At 38.3% G+C, this 23,974-nt stretch overlaps 1 protein-coding gene across 1 annotated transcript in view; it reads right to left on the bottom strand.

Annotated features, from left to right (window-relative positions):
- LOC131930550 (E3 ubiquitin-protein ligase RNF220) overlaps nucleotides 1-23,974 on the bottom strand; it is a 52,005-nt gene that overhangs the window by 1,488 nt on the left and 26,543 nt on the right. Inside the window, exons 4-14 of the mRNA XM_059287094.1 lie at nucleotides 23,757-23,802; nucleotides 8,556-8,633; nucleotides 7,557-7,599; nucleotides 2,865-2,995; nucleotides 2,423-2,531; nucleotides 1,983-2,079; nucleotides 1,681-1,776; nucleotides 1,463-1,497; nucleotides 1,139-1,202; nucleotides 721-814; nucleotides 400-474 (exon numbers count right to left, since the gene is read on the bottom strand). Of these exons, the coding sequence (XP_059143077.1) occupies nucleotides 400-474; nucleotides 721-814; nucleotides 1,139-1,202; nucleotides 1,463-1,497; nucleotides 1,681-1,776; nucleotides 1,983-2,079; nucleotides 2,423-2,531; nucleotides 2,865-2,995; nucleotides 7,557-7,599; nucleotides 8,556-8,633; nucleotides 23,757-23,802 (868 nt within the window). The remainder of the gene's footprint in view (nucleotides 1-399; nucleotides 475-720; nucleotides 815-1,138; nucleotides 1,203-1,462; nucleotides 1,498-1,680; nucleotides 1,777-1,982; nucleotides 2,080-2,422; nucleotides 2,532-2,864; nucleotides 2,996-7,556; nucleotides 7,600-8,555; nucleotides 8,634-23,756; nucleotides 23,803-23,974) is intronic.

Raw genomic sequence — 23,974 nt, 5'->3', positions numbered from 1 at the left:
AAGCATTTTTAAGGTGGATGGCATGGTCAATTGTTAATGTCAAATCAGTTTAGTTCTTAGATTTGAGCCAACACAAATAGTCCATGAATCAACACATTTCTCATGGGGACATGACTTGAAAGTTTGGTAGGAATGGAGATGGCAATACAATCCCTTCATATTTTCAATCACAAAACCTCAAAAAGTGTACTTCATCTGCTAAATGGACCATCAGGTCTAAAAAGTACACTACTTTTTTCCCAGACTTATTTAAGATTTTTGTTGAATTAAAAAATTTCATAGCTCTAATGGATTTAAGTTGAAAATAGTTTAAGCAGTATAAAATTTGTTTCCTACCACAATAGCTCTGATGGATTTGAGTAGAAACTAGTTTAAGCAGTATAAAACATTGTTTCTTACCAAAGTTCTCATCCAGCAAGCCTCACAGTGAACATGCCAACACTGTATAGATGTGAGGGGGGTCTTGTAAGATTCCTGGACAAGAGAGACAACTGCATTCAGTTAAATACTATCATGTTGTTTTATTGAAATAATGTTTTTAAGTCATAGCATCACCATGTAGGCTGGATACATATTTTGTCCTTGTTACAACATCCTCTCAGTTGAATGAAAGTTTTACTCATGGTTGAGTGAATGATTTAGTCATACTACAACATGTTTGAATGAATAAAAAATCTCTCACCAACTAGAACATGTTTGAATGAATAAAAAATCTCTCACCATACAAATGAGACATTTCTGTTTGGAAGATTTCTCTGCTTCAAGATCCCTCAGCTTCATGCGTAGTGCTGCTATCAATGCTGATTGCTCCTCTCTGATAATGACAAAAAAACATCTTTAATGGATGTGGTAGGTGTAGTGGGTTTGGGTAAAATAGGTGACATTTTAAAAATATCAATAAGCTAGTAAACAATTGATGGAGGATGGTAAGTATGGCTCTCTGCACCCAGAATAGGAAGATACTAACTCAACATCAATTTACCCTTCATTAAAGTGTGATAAAGGACCGGTAAAACATTTAACTTGAACTTACCCTTGATCACAGTTTGATAAAGGAACGGTACACATTTTAAAAATTTGAACTTACCCTTGATCAGTTTAATAAAGGAACAGTACAAAATTTTTAACTTGAACTCACCCTTGATCACAGTTTGATAAAGCAAACCCTTCATAAGGTACAGAAGACTTGCTACAGCCCCCACCTGAAAGATAAACAGTAGGGAATACATCGCTCAATGATCCAATGTTATTATACTCAAATGAAATATGATACCTTAAAATAAAATAATTCTTAAGCAACAAAAGAATAAATTCATATTTTTTGTAAAAACTACTTCAAAATGTGAACACAAAAAGTGGTATGAAGATATACTAAAAGTAGATGACAAGTTTCACATGAATCACATTATTAAAAAGGAAGTACAAACTATCTGGGGGGCCTATGATATAGGTGTAAGCTTACCATCTGAGTTAACTGTATCAGTTCTTGATGAAAAACTACAAAAAGAAAACAGAAAAACTATTATGGGAAAAAATACAATCCAGCTAATTTTCACTAAAATGAATTAAGGAGTATTACCTACAATTAAAAAAAATAAAACTACTATTATGAAATTTTTTTTTCTCTACCAACAAAAGAAGTTACCACTTCATTTGGTTATGGCTGTGAAAAAAACTTACCTGCTCTCTATAGCCAGGTGAGATCTAGGTGGTTTGTTGTCATTGTGCGGACTGCTGCCCATAGAACCCAGGGGTAGAATGTCTTTCTCACTAAATCTTCACCAAGTTAAGGAATTTATTTTACTTATATTTGGTTCAGGGTGACACAATGTTTGAATTTTATGATTGGTTTACTTGGCAACATTTGACGGAAAAAACATGTGGCTTATTACAAATTTTAAGGTAAAAAGATAGTGATTTGCCAGTTATTTATCAATAAATAGTAATTAAAAATGATTAACTTAAAACACAAAAAAAGATACTGTGGTTTTCCATATTCCTCTGTGTCATCACCATCCACATTTAACTCCCCATCCTCATCTGATCCTCTCTTACTGTTCACAGTTTGGAAACCTTGACCTTCAAGATGTAAAAAAAAATTCTTTATGAACCCATTTTGAATTTCTGTAGCCTAATTTTCACTTTTAAAAAGACATAAACAAGCAGTGCGGCACAGGCAACATAGTAATTAATATTTGATACAAAAAATTCTACAACTTTTCATCCAAAACAAAGCAAAATAGATTTCATGTTACCATGTAAAAGATTCTACCACTTTTAACCCAAAACCAAATTAAATTATATGAGATGCTACCAATTCTACCACTTTTAATCCAAGCCAAATTAAATTAAATTATATTTGATGCAACCAATTCTACCACATTAGATGGGGTCCTCAATCTCTCTGACCCCGCCCACTTACCAGAAAATCCACCCTCTAACATGGAGGTGGCCCTGACCCTGGTTTGCCCCGCCCACTCATATTCCTCATACTCGCCTTCCACATCTACAGGTTCCTCTTCACCATCTCTCTGGGAGTAAAAAAGTTGTATTTGTAAGTTAACACTACATGCAAGTTTCTCATTGTGGCTTCAAGAAAAATATAGTGAGCTAAAGTTGAATTCTTTAAAAATAAAAATACATTTAAAGAATAAAGGTATTGCAAAAATAACATTTCTTGGATGAAAGCAATGTTTGTCATTATCTTTCTAAGACTAGAAGTTACCATCAGACATAAAAATACTCAACCTGTTTAACATATTTTAATATTAAAACAGACTACGGCTACTAAAAAACATGTCTCCATACATCTAGCCAAGCGCTGAAACACCTGCCTACATACACCCAGCCAACAGCTGAAATACCTGTTTGAGGCACAACTCCACATGTGCGTTGAGATCCTCAGCCACACCCAAAACTCTGTCGTTACAGACGGGGCACACAGTTTCCTTGACATTCTCATCACCCGGCCTCTTCTTCTTGTTGCGACTACGAGCTGTAAACAAAGATTTTAAAATGCAGAGAATGAGTACCCAGCTATTGCAACATTTATCATGTGAATCTCTTGCTTTCTACAGGATCATATCAAATCATCATCTTCTCCTGTTTATGCCCATAACACAATGGGCAGATGAAGTAGAGTTCATCTGCTTCAGACAACCTCGGCATATAAAGGGACAGTGTTGTTAGCACTATGTCCAGCCGCCTTCGTTTCCCTAACTTGAGTTAGGTAACTATCAGAGCTAGGTGGACTCAGGGACATTCTACGGAATTGAACCCAGATTCCAACTCCAGACTTTGGGTTAGTAGTCTAGCTCTCTACAACTAGGCCACACGTTTCATATCATATCACATACTATATGACAACCACTGGACAGTGGGCAACATTCCCTCAAAGAATGTGTGCAAAAAATAAATTTGGTGTCCATAGAGCTCTAAATGTCTTGTATGAAGTTATTTTTATTTTACAAACTGGCTGCACAATTGGTTTTCAATTATTGCATTGCACTGCAACAGAGCAACAGTTTTAGGGTGGTTAATTCCTTTTTATATTGCGTCATTTGGGATCAGGGGATATTCTAGAAAAGTTTGATATACCACACGCTTTGATTTGATTTTTGATTGTTTCCATAAGTTTCCTTTTTTGTGTTTTACATGTGGATAATCCTTAAGTGACCATCTTATTAACAGCTGAACTTACAAGTAGGATCATTAAAAATCAACTCAATAAGGCAAGGTGTGATAAAGTCTAGACATACAACTTTATCTGACACTGCTCAAGTTAGGAATTTTCCTTTGATCATACAATTAAACTTAATTCAGAATGATTTCTTTGGCTTAAGAATTTCGATTAGGATTTCTATAGTGAAGCACATTTTCAGCATTCCTTATGTTGATTGTGCTACTTATTACAATAGAGGATTTCTCACTCTTCATCAAGATGGAGAAGTTCCCTCACACCTCATCAAGATGGTGGAGTTACTTCGCACCTCATCAAGATAGAGGAGTTACTTCGCACCTCATCAAGATCATTAAACCAACTTTTTATTTCCCTCCACACAAAAGATCCAGATTGGGGAGAATGGGGTGAATGGGTGATCACGTTTCTTGGAGACACTAGGTGTCACCACAAGCTTCAAAGGGGAGTAACTCTAATCACACACAGCAGATAATGGAAAAACTGCTGTAGGTCTCATAAAGTAGACATTGAGGGATTTTAAATATTTTTTTTTAACCCAACATTGCTTGTACTTCAATCTTGATCTTTTTTTTATTTTTACAATAATTATAGACCAGAATTTCTCAACCATTAAAAAAATGTTTCTTGGACACAAACTAACAACAAATGCTGTTAAAAAAATGTTTTGCTGTTTTTATGGCTGAACTGAGAAGCCCATGTGATGAGCAAGTTGCACAGACTCATCAGGTCAGGCAATTATCTTTCATTGCAGTTTAAAGATGGCTGGCTCACGGGCGAGAGGCAGGGGAGAGACAGGAGAGAGCCTGGGTAGCTCTTTTACAAAGTGATCATTATACTCTCATCATGCTCTAAATTTGTCAACACACAAGTGAGGGGGGTGGGAGAGGGAGGAGATAAGGAGGAGATAAGGAAGAGTGAGAGAGAGTGTGTGTGTGTGTGTGTGTGTGTGTGTGTGCGCGCGTGTGGAGTCAGGGGGATGATTTGCTATGAATCTCTTAAAAAGTAAACTTCAGTTATCAAATGCATTAACGTCATTCCAAATTTCAGGTGTTACTAGAATACCCGTCATCCGTTGGATAATTGTGGGTTTCGGGGGTCATCCATCAAAAAACATCACGTCTGTCACTCAGAGGCATAGCGACCCTTCCCGGCGCCCGGGGACAAAGTTTTCGATTTGAACCCCCCCCCCCCTCAAACTTTTGATGTGCACCCCCCCCCCCCACTCAAACTTTCGATTTGAACCCCCCTCAACCTATCAATTTATTTTTCCAAACCATTTTGGCGCCCCAACATATGTCCCCCCCCCCCTTCCCCCCTCCACCTCCCCACCCCCCGCCTCCCCTCCCCACCCCCCGCCTCCCCTCCCCTACCATCCCCCCCCCCCTCCTCGGTACGCTACTGCAGTGTCACTTATCGTCACAAAAAACAGACCCCACATTCAAATATATGTTTTTTATCTTTTAAAAACACCGAAAACACCGATTTCGGACTATCCCTTCATAAACTGACGTCACAGGTGACCTACTCAACTCTACTTCACCTGCCCAGTGTCCTGCCAAGTCTCAGACAACATGTTTTTATCGTTTAAAAAACAATTCCAGCCGAGCATGTATCTGACCACACTATCCTTTCATATGCTTAGGACAAAGAAACAGATGAACTCTACTTCACCTGCCCTGTATCTTGCCAAGTTCAGATAGGCAACGTTATCATTCACATCTAAAAAAAAATTGAAAAAAAAAATTTCATTGACATATTGGTCTAGAACCCGTGCCTCCTGCATGAGAGCTGACTACGCTACCATTTTAGCTATTTACTCGTGACGTCACAAGTGAATTTTTATACTATACTATGTGTCTCCTTATGCAACTTGATTTACGCGTATAGATTCTAGATCTAGATCTAAAAATAAGTCTAGTAGTACTAACTTTCAAATTAAATTTTATCTTAAATAAGCCAAACAAAGATTTATATAAAATAATTAAGGCCTGAAATAGATTCTAGATGTAGAATTTACATTGAATCTAGTGACCTACATCTAGGCTAGATCTAGATCTAGGCTAGATTCATAAATTTCCTTCGATAGCTGATCTTTAGATCTAGAGAAATTTATCGTAAAACTAAATGAAAAAGACAGTTGAAAATTGATATAAGTGTTGGGACGTAATAAATACAGCAAACGGACGTATTGTTAAAGTTATGACCGACAGAAAATTAGATTTAGAACGCGTTAAACTTTTGAATGGGAACACAATTTTCTTCAAAAGACGCCGCCATTTTATTGTACTAAAGAGTAAACAAAAACCTGTGACGTCACTATTCCCACAAAGTTTAGTCAAGGTTTTAACATTTTAAAAAAAAATGGGTTATTCTGCGTAGGAATAAATCAATAAATTAATTAACGTCTTTAAATAAATGTGTGATTAACAGTCTGTCTGCATTAAAAAATTATTCTCTACCTGCATACCATTTTACAGCTTTCCAGATAGAGTCGAACATATCACAATTTTCGATCAGGCAAACAAACAAATAAATATTCAAACATGTAAACAAACTTGACTTTTAGTAGTATATAGAAGTTATACTGTTTAAAACTTTGCTTTCCATGCATTATAGTATGTATCAAGTCTTTATTTTATTTATTAATTATTTTTTTTAATTTAAAAACTACTTCCTTAATTTAGCAATTAAGATTTTATAGGCAGAAGATGCTGGTACAAAAAATGTCAAAAAAACAAACAAACATGGCATCTTGTTAAGTTGTTCTCATTACTATGTGACTAATTAAATAATCTTTAGTTGTCTGTATCAAGTTCTATTACAAGACATAAAACTATGATGCCCAATCCTGCTACAATAATTAATCCTGCGTGAAAGTTAATCCACCGAAACAGTAACCTCATGTGAAAGTTAATCCACCGAAACAGTAACCTCATAATCACCCAGGAGGTAATGTGGGGAGGGTTCACATTCTGTCAGGAAAACTGGATCTGTGTATAGATACATCTGAGTCAACATTTTTATTGGTCTACACTGCACAGGCAGGGGGAAACCTGACCCCCAAGGGAGGCATCCTCCCAGCCCAGGTGTGTGGGAGACAACATGTGTACTGGGTGTCACCAGGCCATTACAGAGTCTGGTGTCACAGGATACACAGCCTCAGGTAACTTATACAGGTGGGGGGCAACACAATGCTCACACTGACACTACAGGTAGAGTAGCTTCAAGATTTCACACAAAACATGTCACTAATTGTAAGACTAAGATTTGCTTCTTTCTACTGTCTACTGTCAAACTATACTGTTGATACAACACTTGTAATACTGTCAAACTATACTGTTGGTATGCTGACTGTTAAATTATATTGTTGATACTACACTTGTAATACTGACTGTCAAACTATGCTGTTGATACTACACTTGTCAAACTATACTGTTGATACTACACTTGTCATACTGTCAACTATACTGTTGATACAACACTTGTCATACTGACTGTCAAACTATACTGTTGATACAACACTTGTCATACTGACTGTCAAACTATACTGTTGATACAACACTTGTCATACTGTCAAACTATACTGTTGATACTACACTTGTCATACTGTCAAACTATACTGTTGGTATGCTGACTGTCAAACTATATTGTTGATACTACACTTGTAATACTGACTGTTAAACTGTTCACGTACATTTTCGTTTTATTTCTTCTTTTAAATCGTCAGCTTTTGGTAAATCAGTTTAGCTTTTATTCAACAAATTTATTTTTTTCTTGTTCAGATGCAACCGATTTGATACTAAGACTATTCTGCTAGTGGAAACAGGAAGAGTTTAATTCTATTTCTCTGACTTACCACTTAGTCTTGACTGTCGATTGCATCGGATCCGGAGGAAATTCTATATAAAAGAGATTCAATATTTTTTTTAAATACAGTGATAAATAGTTTATTTAAATAGTTGATATCAATGTGTAGCTTAAGTTTAATCATAAACTAAACAGATAAATAATTAGCAATTAAGTATAAAAATGGAAATGATTTAAGTATTTTCTTAATGTATTATATGTTTATTTTGCTCAATTACTCATTTCTCACACCCCAATTTCATGGAGAGATTTGGAGAAGAATAAACTAAGCTAGCAATCAGTCCATATGCTTTGTATGTAAGTTAAGGGATTAAGGTGAAAATGGGGTGTAAATAATCCTTGTGCCACTTCAGGTGTTCAGGTGGTGGAGGTGTGGGGAGGGAGGGGCAGGGGTTTGGGAGACAATGCAAATGTCCTGATCCCCACCACCCACAAGAAAATGAGTGGCAGCTTCACACCCAATGGCCATACATCACAGAGCACCTTCTAGCACCTTCCATGTGAAGGTGTGTCTGAACTGGCTCTTTACTTCCTTGGCTTCAGGTTACCAGCCGCCCCCACCCCTTGATGAATACCCAGGTGTCAGTTTACCCATCATATGACAGAGATGGACTTAGCTCACAGCAGGGAGGGTGGAGGGGCTCTGTATTCAGCTTGGCCAACAAGCTAGAGGGGTTGTTGGTCTAGCACTCAGGCTGGCTATGTTATATTGTTACAGCTAAAAAAAAACTTTATAGAAAAAAAGTGGCCACTATCTTCAGATGGGAAGAAAACTATAAAATTTGCAGTGGAGTTAGTTACTATGGTTGTGTTACTCCTTGTTCAAGTACAAGTATAGGAGCTAAACATTTCTGGCAAAAATGTAATAGTCAAGTAGTGAATGTACAGCAATAGGACCATGTTTGGTGTTGATGTTATTGGTGAATCAAATGGCCTGCATGGCATAGTGTTAGAATTTTTGGCCAGAAAAATGAGCCACGTGACTTACATCGTAACGTGACCTGGAGGCGACGTCTGGTGGGGGAGACTCTCTGTTCTTCCGCGAGCCGGACGGCGAGGGCAAACTCTGGGAAGGAACAAAAAAATTCCAAGTGTTTCATACCTCACTACCCATGCTATCATTTGTCACTGTTGATTAACCAGAAAAAATTATCCTAACATAAAACACAAGACTTAAGGGGATATGCGCGGAAAAAAATCACAAAATTTCTTGTTTTCGTCATGATGGGTTTCTTGCACTTTTGGATACTTTGTCCATTTTTGTATATAGAAAATAATAACTTTAAAGAGAAAAAATATTTTATGTGTATGAATTACGATTTTTATGACCCTATTAATTAAAAAATAATCAATTTTTCCCAAACTTACAAGCTCTCTATGACAAGTTTTTTATCCGTCATTATATTGTATTTGGCCTCATTGGAAAGCTGGATTTCTCATGTATCTAATAAACTTAATTTCCTAAATCTCGGAAACACCCAAAGCTAACAATCGGCTTTGCAGTTTACACAGATATGGTACTTTCCTGACCTAGTTTTCGTTACTTTTGGCTGTTTTTCTCAGTTCGCATGTTTTTAACACTAAAAAGCCTACTACTTTTTTATTTATTACACAATGCCAACCATATTTTAGGTTATTGTTCTTGATGCAAATATACAACTTTTGTCACGAGGGAATTGTGATTGCTTTTATAGAAAAAAAGTATTTAGTAATTAATATGCAAATTTTGAAACTTTTGAATACTAAAAAGGGTACGATTTTTTAGACCTTGCAAAATTCTTACTGGTAATTATTTCAAAAAGTCGTCGTGACAAAAGTTTTAATATATACTGAAATATAAGCAGTTTAAATTTGATTGCTATAGGTGCATAAATAAAAAAGCCTTAGTATTTTTAAAAGTACCGAAAAATTCAAAATGGCGGAGGTTTTTTGGGTTTCCATGACAACCAAAATTGTTTTAGACCCATTTTTTTGCTGTTTAATACTTACTTTTATATTCCAAATATAATAAAAGTATTCAAAAGGCTTTAGATCTTAAACTGTAAAAAATAGAAAAAAACATAGCATATCCCCTTAAGATTGGGGCCTGCCGTAATGAAAGTAGAACTAAAGATTCGCATTTATCACAACCGTCTCGTCAAGCTAATAGAAATTGTCTTCGAAAAGAACAAAGAGTCATAAAAAATGACGTCATGCTTATTGACAATTTTTACCTCCTTGTATCGTCACAAAACTGGGAAATAACTGCTCAAGTTTATTTTCAAAATGCAAAAAGTTTGACGTCATGGATGAACCCCAAACCCTATTCTCATCTCGCTTTGTTTCTATAAGGTTCCCTTTCACACGTTTGCAGGTGCCCGGTGACGTAATACGCCGTAAAAAAAACTTGGACGACGACACGAAAGACACAAACATATTCTCCCAAACACCGCATGCCTTCTTTACGGCGTCGGCTGATGACGCCGAGTCAAGGACGCACCCCAAACTTCGCAAGACTTATTTGCAATTAGCAAGACAGCACCGACGTCACCACTCACACCTCCGCATATCCGGTTCGGCGCGGACCCGATCCCGTACCCCGTCACGACAAGATCGCCCGGTAACACGGCACCTGCCGACACCGCTACCCGCTTTTTGTTTCTCTTACCTCCCCCCATAACTTTGACATACACCCCCGAAAAAAATGTCCCACTAGCAAGACGCTGCTAATTCGCCTTACTTTACGCCGCCTCCCCCACAGAATAAAGCGACTTGTCAGCAAGCTCGTCGTGGGATTGAACAGGTGTTTTAACACTTGGGCACGTAGAACCGGTGCTGGCCAAGACGGATAGGTGGCGCTGTCTCCAGCCCAGTCTCCCCTTAAGCCTGCGCTCTTGTACGCCAGACAGTGCCAACAATAGGGCCCCATCAACTTAATCCGTGGCATGTTTACATAATGTGAACGGTACCAGATATCCGCAATACCGGGGGTGGGGGGAGTTTGAGATCCATGTTTCCCATCCTCCTTCACTTCCTAGTGCTCACAATCAGGATTGTGAAGGTAAATATGACATAGCAAGCAGTGAAAGAGCAGCTGACGGTCGGTAACGCTAAACTCGATATAATGTGTAGATGGTTCCGATAACATAAAGACCGCGCGGCAAGCTGTGCCTCAACTGGACATTACGAACGTGGAGAGAGTGGGGATCAGAGTTAAGAGTTATATAAGTGACAACAAACAGGGCTTGTGAAGGTGTCAACGATACAGCTGATGTGAGTTGTAGGTCTATTTCGGAAGCATATATATATATATATATATATATATATATATATATATATATATATATATATATATATATATATTTATATTTATTTATTTATTTATTTATTTATTTATTTCTCATAAGAGAGAATTATTACTCTAAGGCAGGGGTCTCCAAACTACGGCCCGAGGGCCAGATGCGGCCCGCGAGGTCTTCTCATCCGGTCCGCGGCGATCTTTTTGTCCACGGAATAAATGTTTGTTAGAGGTGGCTGAGAAACTATTCCCAGAAAATGTAGCTTTGGGTGCAAATACCATTGCCCGCCGTGTTGCAGATATCGGTGAAAACATCGTGACTCAAATAGCGAAAATGCAAGCAAGTTTGGCCATTTTTTAATTATAATGGACAGCTGTTCCACATCTCAACTGCTCATGTTCATTAAAGGTGTGGATGAAGGCATAAACATAACACAAGAACTGGCTTCTCTACATAGAATGTATGGCACTGTTACCGGAGAGAATATAAATAGTTCAAAGACATGTTAAAAGATAGAAACACAGAATCGAAAGATTTACCATATTTCACAGCAGCAAGATGGCTAATTTGCGAGAAATTTTTCTGAGCAGATTATTTACGTTAAGAAAGGAAATAAGTGACTTCCTTGAAAGTAAAGGCAAGCCACAAGCTGATGTACTTACTGTCTGATGAAGAGTGGGTATAGAAATTAGCCTCTGCTGCAAACATAACTAGTCATTTAAATTTTCTGAACCTAAAACTACAAAAGAGTGAAATCTAGTTTCTGATCTATACATCCACCTAAAGGCTTTCAGATCCAAACTTGTCATGTGTTTGGAACAAGTACAAGCCAACAACTTACGCACTCTCAGAAGTGCAAGGTCTTTAGGCTGAAGCAACCACTGAGTTCCCCACGTATTTTGCATACGAGATCAGCAAAGACTTCAAGCAGCAGTTTCAGTAGCGTTTTTTTGACATGGATTCAAAGGTAGAAAAAAGTGAGACTGTTTCAGAACCCATTTGAAGCAAATGTGGCCAGTTGCAAAGGTGAACTGCAGCTGGAGGTCATTAGAGACACGTTCAAAGAAGGGCGGCTGGGTTTTTATAAGTTTTTGCAAAAGGAAGATTTTCCTAATATTAAAACTTTTGCATCAAAGTACCTTTCAATTTTTGGAACAAGATACCTGTGTGAACAAATATTTTCAAGATTGAAATACGTGAAGAACAATTTGAGAGCAAACTTGGACCTCGAGTGTGATTTTGGCCACTGACAGTGTTTCTTTCAGACTTTTAAATTGAAATCCTTGGCGTAGATAAGTCAGCGTCAAAAGAAAATGCTATGTCAGTGTCGCATTTAATAAATATGGCAATGTCAAAATATAGAGTTTTGTGTGTATCATAGTACAGGGTTCTGTCAGTGTCAAAGTGCAGGGTTCTGTCAGTGTCAAAGTGCAGGGTTCTGTCAGTGTCAAAGTGCAGGGTTCTGTCGGTGTCAAAGTGCAGGGTTCTGTCAGTGTCAAAGTGCAGGGTTCTGTCAGTGTCAAAGTGCAGGGTTCTATCAGTGCCAAAGAACAGGGTTCTGTCAGTGTAGTGTCAAAGTACAGGGTTCTGTCAGTGTGGCCGTAAAGTTTGGTGCCACTCCCCATGCCGATGCATCTGTCAGTGTCACAGCAAGGGCCATGTCAGTGTCGAGTAGAAAGGATAACGTCGGTAAGACAACGTCTAATTGAAGACAGTTTCCAGGCTTAAAGCCCCGTGACACACAATCACACCGAGCCATTTTGTTTATGTAACACGATAGCCAGACAATTTACAACCAAAAGCGTGACCAAATCCCCCGCCATTGTCACCAGCAAATCGAGGGACAGCCATTCTGTTTTTCTGAGGTGGCTTCGGCCTCGGAAGAACTAGCTCTCCAGTTAAGAAACTCCGTCAGAGAAGAACTCGCACAGGGATCGGCGAATTGGGGTGGGAAGAATGTAATCTTCTGAGCCTACTTTACGCGGCCTATCTCAGCTAACAGCGCGCGGATTAACGAACAACGCGGCGTAATCCCTTTCTTAAGCGGTGAAAATGATTACCTCAGCCAGGGCCGGCTGGAGTAGCAGGTGTCCGGTGACAGATGTTAATTTGCTGTTATTAAAGTGTCAAATCTTATTTCAATTAGAGGGAGGAGGGAGGTTCGCTCTAGCAGACTAAGCCCTGCTAGCACTCGGCCAAACGCAATCACACGGGGCTACGTTATTCCAACTTACCTCGCATACCCCTCGATAAATTAGTGACGTTTCTGCTTTAAACAATTTAAATGTGTATTTCCCCCCAGCAAAACCTCAAGTTTTTAATTCTCATTTCTCATTCCCTATATGGCCTGTTAAGCCAAAAGTCTCGAGTTCGAATCCGGGTTCAAGTCAGTAGAACGTCCCTCAGTTCACCCAGCCCAGGATGGGTACCTAACTCGTGTTAGAGAAACAATACGACTGGGCATAGTGCTGACCACATTATCCCCTTGTATGCCGAGGTAATTGAAACAGATGAACTCTACTTCATCCGTCCCGTGTGTCTGGGTACAAACGGGAAAAGATAATTTCCTCTACTCTCCACCCCAGTAACCAAGCTTCAACAGGTGGTTGCTGCCTTTTAGGATACTGATTCATGTAATTAATGATTGTCCTACCTTCTTATGATGTTAATAATTTTAGTTTTAATTGAAAGTGACAAAAGTCAAACTATATTACAGGAATCAAATAATAATAAAGTCTCAAATGTGTATTAAGTATTAAGAAATATTTTGATTCGCTTGAGAATTGTAAAATGTTGGGTGTTTATAAATATTGATGTTGATTTTTTTTTTTTTGTTAACATATTTTTAAACTTTAAAAAAATATTTTAAAAATTTTTTCAACTGGTAAATCATTAAGCTTTGTAAACAGTATTAAATCTGGCACTGAACTAGTGGAAAATACAATAAAAGACAGATAATCACGGAAGTCAAAGACCTACAGAATGTAGGACCTACAGAAAATATAATCCAAGACTTACAGAAAATGGAAACTTGATGCAGCCAGAAAAGCAAACTTTACAAAGATACAAAACAAATAATTAACGGTTTAATTGTCAATTTTTTTTTAAGTCTAAATTAACTTTATATTATGAGATAAATTTTAAAATTGGGAAATATCAACAACTCTTTTTCTTTCTTCTTAAAACAATGACATAAAAATAAACTCAATTACCCAGTAACTCTGTGAACATAAACACGATAGAACAACATGAACGATGCCAGCCGAGTGTAGTAGATCTCGGGACAAGTTGACTAACAGTGGCTGCTTGCATTAACGAATGAATCTATATATATAATTCTCTTCTGGGAGACGCTACAAAACAAGCTGTAAACGCGCTCCCTACCACCTCCACCCCTACATGGTCTGGTGAGCTGTGGTTCACTCTAAATGTTTACAAACAGAGCCGGGTTTAGTGACGACTATTAGGGGGAGATAATTTAGTTTGAAACGATTTTAAACGTAGGAGGTGGGGGGGGGGGGGGGGGGTAACTAAGTGGAGTTTACTTTAACGGAGGGGGGGGGAATGAGGGGGGGGGGTATCGTCCTTAACGAGCTACTTATAGTGTTTTAAAGAAATTATGAATTACTGAAAAGTAGAAAAAACAACAATTAAATAGCGGCGTATAATATGCCGCAGGTCGGCTCGTTGTTAATAAATAACATTCGGACTAAAAACTCGACAAGAAGTAGGTTTGGTTTAAAATCTCACTAGAAATAAACCAGAGCTGAATGGTTTTAATAATAAATAGCTTTAAACGTGTGTGTACGCACACAAACTTGAATGTTACATAAATGTGTTGAAAAGTGATTTGACTACATTAGACTAAAGATCTCCAAGCTACCTGCACGCGACAAGGTGTTTATTGTTTGATGTCGCTACAGATCCGAAACACGGCAAGTTTCCCTCTCAACACATCTAGGCAGGGGGGCGCCATGTTATTTAGCGCCCTAGGCAAAACTTCTTAAAACGCCCCCCTTTCACACAAATTAATTACTAAAACAATTGTATAAGAAAACAATTAATTAGAAGTGACTTACTGATTTATTATCAATCGCATACACGTTATAAGTAGACATCAAAATCAAATTTTACTTGCCTCCTACGTCTCAAAAGTTTGTACTAATTCCTTCAATTCCAGTTTGCAAGCGTTATCACATTTTATTAAAATTGTTGCTATGTCTACTTTGTAATTTACAACATAGCCTTCCCCCCCCCCTCCCCCCAAGAAAATTTTAAGCGCCCCCCCCCCCTTTCCCGAGAGAAAAAAGTCTGCAAAAAAACAACTGAAAAAAAATAAAATTTCTTGCAGTGTTGGGCACCCTGCAGTCCTCCTAAGCTGAGTTCCAAAACGGAATTTAACATGTTTTAAGCTTGACTGTCTTTAGTTATAACTAGAATACCCGTCATCCGTTGGATAACTGTGGGTTTCGGGGGTCATCCATCAAAAAACATCACGTCTGTCACTCAGAGGCATAGCGACCCTTCCCGGCGCCCGGGGACAAACTTTTCGATTTGAACCCCCCCCCCAAGATTTCGATTTTCAACCCCCCCCCCCCACCCCTTCAAACTTTTGATGTGCACCCCCCCCCCCCCACTCAAACTTTCCATTTGAACCCCCCTCAACCTTTCAATTTATTTTTCCAAACCATTTTGGCGCCCCAACATATGTCCCCCCCCCACCCCCCCTCCACCTCCCCCCGCCTCCCCTTCCCTCCCGCCCCCCCCCCCCCCTCCTCGCTACGCTACTGCAGTGTCACTTATCGTCACAAAAAACAGACCCCACATTCAAAAATATGTTTTTTATCTTTTAAAAACACCGAAAACAACGATTTCGGACTATCCCTTCATATATTGACGTCACAGGTGACCTACTCAACTCTACTTCACCTGCCCAGTGTCCCGCCAAGTCTCAGACAACAAAAACGATTCCAGCCAAGCATGTCTCTGACCACACTATCCCTTCATTTGCTTAGGACAAAGAAACAGATGAACCCTACTTCACGTGCCCTGTGCCCCGCGAGGTCCTGATAGTCAACCTTATCATTCACATATAGGGCTTAAGAAAAAATAATTGAAAACGTAAAAAAAAAAAAAAAGTTCTATTAATGTTTATGACACTGGCTTTAAAATTTAGCCTTCATTCTCCAAAGCAAATTTTAAAATGCTTTTCTGGCATATCTAGCCCTGGCCACCTATACCATGTTTAAATAATGTGAACACCCGCCATTTTGCTCGTGGTAAACATGGCCTAAAAATGGTAGGAAGTCATTCGTCCGGTCCGTACGCCATATTGTTGTTAGCAGCCGACCACGCCTCCAAGTTAGTGAGTAATCCTACTATATCTAGATATAAAACCTAGATAAAAAAAAAATCCCATGTATTCTCGAATTAGATGATCATTGAAGCTAAACAAAGATTTATATAAAATAATTAAGGCCCGAAATAGATTCTAGATGTAGAATTTACATTAAGTCTAGATCTAGAATTTACACTGAGTCTAGTGACCTAGATCTAGATCTAGACTCTAGATCTAGAATCTAGGCCCTAGATTCTCGACAGCTGATCTTTAGATCTAGAGAAATTTATCGTAAAACTAAATGAAAAAGACAGTTGAAAATTGATATAAGTGTTGGAACGTAATAAATACAGCAAACGGACGTATTGTTTAAGTTATAGCCGGCAGAAAATTAGCTTTGTAACGCGTTAAACTTTTGAATGGGCCACAAAGTCAATGATGGAGTCCGCCATTTTTATTGCACCAAAAATGTAAACACATCAAGGGACGTCACTATCCCCACAAAGTTTATTCAAAGTATTAACATTTTTAAAAAAATACGGTTAATTTAACTATGAATAAATCAATAAATTAATTAACGTCTTTAAATAAATTTGTGATTAACAGTCTGTCTGCATTAAAAAAATTATTCTCTACCTACATACTATTTTACAGCTCTCCAGATAGAGTCAAACATATCACAATAGTCGATCAGGCAAACAAACAAACAAACAAAAAAACAAACAAAAAAATAAATATTCAAACATGTAAACAAACTTGACTTTTAGTAGTATACTAGAATACCCGTCATCCCTTGGATAACTGTGGGTTTCGGGGGTCATCCATCAAAAAACATCACGTCTGTCACTCAGAGGCATAGCGAGCCTTCCCGGCGCCCGGGGACAAACTTTTCGATTTTAACCCCCCCCCCCCAAGATTTCGATTTTCAACCCCCCCCCCCCCCTCAAACTTTTGATGTGCACCCCCTCCCCCCCCCCCCACTCAAACTTTCGATTTGAACCCCCCTCAACCTTTCAATTTATTTTTCCAAACCATTTTGGCGCCCCAACATACGTCCCCCCGCCCCCCCCCTTCACTCCCCCCCGCCTCCCCTCCCCCCCCCGCCTCCCCTTTCCCCCCCCCCCCCCCCGCCTCCCCTTCCCCCCCCCCCGCCTCCCCACCCGCCCCCCCCCCCCCCCCCTCCTCGCTACGCTACTGCAGTGTCACTTATCGTCACAAAAACAGAGCCCACATTCAAAAATATGTTTCTTATCTTTTAAAAACACCGAAAACACCGATTTCGGACTATCCCTTCATATACTGACGTCACATGTGACCTACTCAACTCTACTTCACCTGCCCAGTGTCCCGCCAAGTCTCAGACAACATGTTTTTATCGTTTAAAAAACGATTCCAGCCGAGCATGTCTCTGACCACACTATCCTTTCATATGGTTAGGACAAAGAAACAGATGAACTCTACTTCACCTGCCCTGTATCCTGCCAAGTTCAGATAGGCAACTTTATCATTAACATCTAAAAAAAAAATTGAAAAAAAAAAATCATTTTTTATCATTAACATCTAAAAAAAAAAAATTGAAAAAAAAAATATCATTGACATATTGGTCTAGAACCTGTACCACTCGCATGAGAGCGGACTACGCTACAAACTTAGCTATTTACTCCTGACGATACAAATGAATTTTTATACTATACTTTGATGCAACTTGATTTCGAGCGTCTAGTCTAGAAGTAGTAACTTTCAAATTAAATTTTATCTTAAATTAGCCAAACAAAGATTTATATAAAATAATTAAGGCCTGAAATAGGTTCTAGATGTATTAAGGCCTGAAATAGATTCTAGATGTAGAATTTACATTAAGTCTAGATTTAGAATTTACATTGAGTTTAGTGATCTAGATCTAGGCTAGATTCATAAATTTCCTTCGACAGCTGATCTTTAGATCTAGAGAAATTTATTGTAAAACTAAATGAAAAAAGACAGTTGAAAATTGATATAAGTGTTGGAACGTAATAAATACAGCAAACGGACGTATTGTTAAAGTTATGACCGACAGAAAATTAGATTTAGAACGCGTTAAACTTTGGAATGGGAACACAATTTTCTTCGATAGACGCCGCCATTTTATTGTACTAAAGAGTCAACAAAAAACTCTGACGTCACTATCAAGGGACGTCACTATCCACACAAAGTTTATTCAAAGTATTAACATTTTTTAAAAAATACGGTTAATTTAACAATGAATAAATCAATAAATTAATTAACGTCTTTAAATAAATTTGTGATTAACAGTCTGTCTGCATTAAAAAATTATTCTCTACCTACATACTATTTTACAGCTCTCCAGATAGAGCCGAACATATCAGGATACTTGATCAGGCAAACAAACAAACAAACAAAAAAACAAAAAAATAAATATTCAAACATGTAAACAAACTTGACTTTTAGTAGTATATAGATTGACTTTTAGTAGTATATAGATAGATTGTAAAATGTCTATATTGTGTGATTATGTAACGATTTTTTTTGTTTTTGAAAAATAAAAGGTTATACATGTTATAGATTCTAGCCTAAAATTGTTATATATGAATCCTTTAGGAGAGGGTGAAAAATATGAAAAGACAATTGATTAGATGTTTAATTTACGACTAAGACTGTATGTCTACTAACATTAAGTATTGCAATCTAAAACGGCTACTGATGTATTTGTTTTTCCAACTTAAATAATGCTAAAAAAAACCTACCAAACTATTTTGTTTAGAACTAAGCTCTATATAATTTTTACAATAGCAAATAATAACTTAAAGTTGTATTAATATGTAAGCGGTCAACCTTATGTGCAGGAATTTGACATGAATGTAAAGTTAAGCAACGAATTATCTCCCATTTGAAAATCCAAACACCAAAATTTCATTCAAGGGAAATAACTTTCACAAGAATAGCTAAATTAACCAAGTGTAACTAAGACATGGTTGAAAAACACAATAAAACGCTCTAAATTTCATTACCTAATAATTATAACAAATCTTTTATATTAGCAATGTAACCTTGTGAAAACAATATATTTTACCTATTGAATACTTAACTGTAAGTTTTGTTTGCAAGTCTAAAAATGGTAGCTTTATTATAACATACTTCTATTAAATTTTGATGACATAATTTCTAAAGTAGTTCTGTATCGGGAATAACAGAAAATTTTGGATCCCTTAAATAAAGGGAAAAAAACTAAATAAAGAGACCCCTGTTTAATATAGCAATCACGGGATACTGTTTTAGACAGCTAGAATTATTGATTAATTATAAAATAATTGTAATTTGAAAATACAAAGTTTACCGTTAGTTATAAACTCCATCCTATTTAATATTATATATTAATACTTTAAGAGTGGTAATATAGATTCCTAAAGAACTAAAGCGTTTTCAACTAGAGAACGCCTACCTTTCTTTGTTGTGTGTTCCGTACTGAATTGAAATCATCTAACTTACGATGAACTCGACTACTCGATATACTCTACTACATTCACAACACATATCAAACTTTGATACCTAAACATAACTAGACTCGATGCTCCAGAACTAAGACACCAACTCGTGTTACTTCACCAAGCTCTACAAGCGGTACTCCCAATCAACAACGATTTCACTGGACCTACTACTACACTTTAACAATCAATATAATTCGATACCTTAATACCACAAAAACAATATTCCCGAACTCCCGAACTACGATACTTTATCACCTGCATTATCATTTCTCTATTACCAATCAGATTCCACTAGACCTTCAACTACAAAACAGCGGAATAAAATATATGACACTTTAACACTTCGATACTTTATACCTACGAAACCATATCAGCAACAGCCTTCCGCCGTTACTCCCAAATCTAAACGATTAATCAAAACTTACCAAACAAGTACAATACTTTGAACACCCCATCATTACAAAACTCTATACACCAGGACATATTACGAATTCAAAGTCAGAGAAAACGACTTACAAGACCTATTTAAATTAGATAACCGTTTGAAATGTTCGAAATTTAAATTACGAACTTATATAATCGTATTCTACATCAATTATGTGACACCAAATTAAAAAAGGCAAAGTGACTGGTCAAAAGCGCCCCGACTTTTCTAAATTAGGGAGGTGGGGTTGCATTTTCACCACCGCGAATAAATATATGCCTATATAGAACTAATTTTGGGGTGGGGGTGCAAAATTGATAGTTCGTCTTGGGTGCCGAAATAGATCGCTACTCCTTTATAAAAGTTATTAATTATTAGGTACTTTTTGATAATAGCGATTAAACCTTTTTGCGCCCTCCCCCCCCCCCCCCCTAGAAATGGCGCCCTAGGCGACAGCCTAGTTCGCCATATAGGTAGCGCCGGCACTGCATCTAGGCAACAGGTAGTATATACTAATGTGACAACCTAGTGTACATGTGATCACTTTAATATTAGTCACTTCAGGATGAAATCAATACATTCCTGTCTTTCGTAAGTTACCCCGACATAAATGCCGTAAAAGTCAGTCGTGTTAGGTGTAGCGTGAAAAATGTGTTGAAATCAACTGTACCCCGTATGACACTAGTCATAAACACACAAATGCTAAGTGTTTGTCGTAACAAAGTGTTTTAATGGTCGAATCGATATCGTTAATGTGTCACGTTTTCCATTGTTATCTTTTATTCAAAAATTACCACACACAAAAAAACTGTGATAATATACGAGTTTAGTTTCCTCAGTCACGTCGTGGTCGCTCCCTCCCCAACCGTCCAATAGGATTTGGTGCTTATCGCATTGCTGGTGTGTATCTTCAGCTCAAATTGAATATATTAAGGGAACAATATTTTTGTTTTTGTTTTTCTTTTAAAATGGTCTATTATAGATGTATTCATTTTAAAATGGTGTAATATATTCTTGTATTTTAAGAGATTGATAGAAAACGTATGATTATGTAGCTATCTGCAAATCCTGGTGAAGTTGTTAGCAAAGTGTGTAGCACATATTCCCTGTACCCGCTAAGAACAGTCTGGTGTTGTAAACCCCCATATAAGAACTTGAGTTGCTGGCTGAAACACGGAGATACCTGAGGTCTCTCTGCTGAAGTACCAAACATTTAAGGTTGTTTTTTTCACAATAGTTAACGACCGCCACAATTTCTCAAAAGAAAATTCATCGGACAAAACGGACAATAGACGACACCCCCCCCCCCCCCCCCCACACACACACACACAACCTCAACAGACAGTAAAAACACTTATAACAAACTTGATAAATGCCCCCCCCCCCCTTCCGACAAAATTTTTTTACTTCAAGCGAATTCGCGAACTGACCCTCCAAGACACTCCCCCTCGCCATCTCTCCGATGAAGGCAGATAACCTTATTTTGTTTAAGTTTTTTTTTAGATAATCATCCGAATTCCAGCAAGCAGCTCCAAGCTTGGTGTCAGTGGTAGCCTCTCCCTGACAGGCCAGTCAGTGGTAGCCTCCCCCCTGACAGGCCAGTCAGTGGTAGCCTCCCACTGACAGGCCAGTCAGTGGTAGCCTCCCCCTGACAGGCCAGTCAGTGGTAGCCTCCCCCCTGACAGGCCAGTCAGTGGTAGCCTCCCCCTGACAGGCCAGTCAGTGGTAGCCTCCCCCTGACAGGCCAGTCAGTGGTAGCCTCCCCCTGACAGGCCAGTCAGTGGTAGCCTCCCCCTGACAGGCCAGTCAGTGGTAGCCTCCCCCTGACAGGCCAGTCAGTGGTAGCCTCCCCCTGACAGGCCAGTCAGTGGTAGCCTCCCCCTGACAGGCCAGTCAGCTGACGCCGACCACAAAAGACGGGGTCAAAGGAAAGACAGCCGACAAGAAAGGCCATAATCCACTGATTAATTGAAACCCATCTCTCTAGCTGTGGGTGACCACCCTAACGATACAGCGACCACAGTAAACCTAACCGTAACCCCGTGGTTCCATGTAAACCCGATCCCCCAGGAGAAGATAAAATAAAACACTTGTATTTTTAACATAAAGCTGGCTAAGACAGCTCGGTCACTCCAGGTGTTAACATACATTCCAATTAATTCTTCTTGATTACAAATTTCAATAGGTCGGCCTGGTCGGGTTGGTACAGCTCGTGGTTGCTAAACCGAAAGTCCCGAGTTCGATAACTGGGGACAGCATCCCATCTAGGAGAGACAACTCCAAAGTCAAACAACTACTGCCTTATAGTTTGTTCTTAATTGGACAAAGGCTATGGAAGTAAATCCAAAAAGAAAAGCAGGCTGAGATCGGCCTTTATGGCGCATAACACGTAATACTTTATTGTGTAGTAGGAAATCTCTTCCAACATTACAATTAAGAACGGAGAAGAAGAAAAAAGATTCCAGGTATCAGAATTAGAACTCCAGTAGAAGCTTTGGCAGAAAAATGTAACCAACACATGAAAGAGTTTCGGGAGCAGTGTGGATAGTGTTTCTACTCAAGGGGTGTGGCTTAAAACATTGTGGACGTACTAATTAATGTTACTAGAGGGTAACTCTACAAAATAGTCGGTAAAACCCTGTAGGACTGTAGGAGTTTTGCACTATACTTGGCGGGGAAGCTAAATAGAAATCAACAAAACCATATCAACTACTAGTGTTGCTTCTATAGAATAAAACGATTACGGACAAATACTTGTGTATTTCGTGGATACAATTCATTTAAAATTCACTCATTGCCTAATTGCAGAAAGTGATCATTTGACGTATCTTGACCAACTGCATTAGAAACTTAGAATGTTAATGCTGGCAATTCTGATGTTTGAAAAATTGATATTTTTATGAATAGGCGGAAATTGTCGAAGTCATCCGATTGGCACAGCCGAATCACGTGAGCAGAGTCACCTACTATGTCAACACGGCACACCCCCCGACAGTAAAATAAATTGATCCCGCAATCAATTTCTGACGAAGGTCGACACAAGCGTTAAGCATTGTCTGCCCGGGCACGCAGACTGGTTTATTCCTGGTCGGCCGCTAGGGTTTCACCCCGGGACCCCATACATTCGTGGGCGTGCACACCCTGGGACCCCCGATCCCAGTTTCAATACGCCACGACAACATAGAATGAAACTCGCCGGCGATTCGTGAGATGATTGCGTTCATTCTTTAAACGACCGTTTAACTGGTGTCAATTATTTGGGGGTGGGAGAATGGATTCAGCTTGAAGGTGTTTAACATGGTGGGGGGGGGGGGGGAAGCATGTCTAAGAGAATTATCGATTTGCCATTTTCAACTATAAAACTGTTAAAAATAATATAATTAAAATAGTGTAGTGACAAAATGTAATTTGTGATTGGTGATTTTAAATTACAAAAATAAACGCCAACTTGAAGGTGTTTAACATGGTGGGGGAGGGGGGGGGGGAAGCATGTCTAAAAGAAATATAATTATCGATTGATCATTTTCAACTATAAAATTAACTATGTTAAAAAACAATATAATTAAAATAGTAAAGTGACAAAATGTAATTAATTAAATAAATTAATGATTGGTGATTTTAAATTACAAAATGAACGTGACGTTATAAACAAAGGGCTAGCTACCTTTCTGCCTTGTGGTGTGGAATCTCTTGAAGACTTTCTTCCAGTTCTGGAATACAGAAGAAGGCCAGACGTTACAGAAGGTATAAACATTATGACACGGTAAACTGGCATTATTCAATGACATGTGATATGTATACACAAGTATAACAATTTTTTTTCAAGAACAGAGATGTAGCTGACCAACTAAATAAGATTTTTTTTCACACCAGAAGTAGGAT

This window comes from Physella acuta, unplaced genomic scaffold, assembly GCF_028476545.2.
Source record: "Physella acuta isolate Inbredline_101_S28 unplaced genomic scaffold, ASM2847654v3 ptg001798l, whole genome shotgun sequence".
In the NCBI taxonomy this organism is placed as follows: Eukaryota; Metazoa; Mollusca; class Gastropoda; family Physidae; genus Physella; species Physella acuta.
This window is presented reverse-complemented; position numbering and strand designations above follow the sequence as displayed.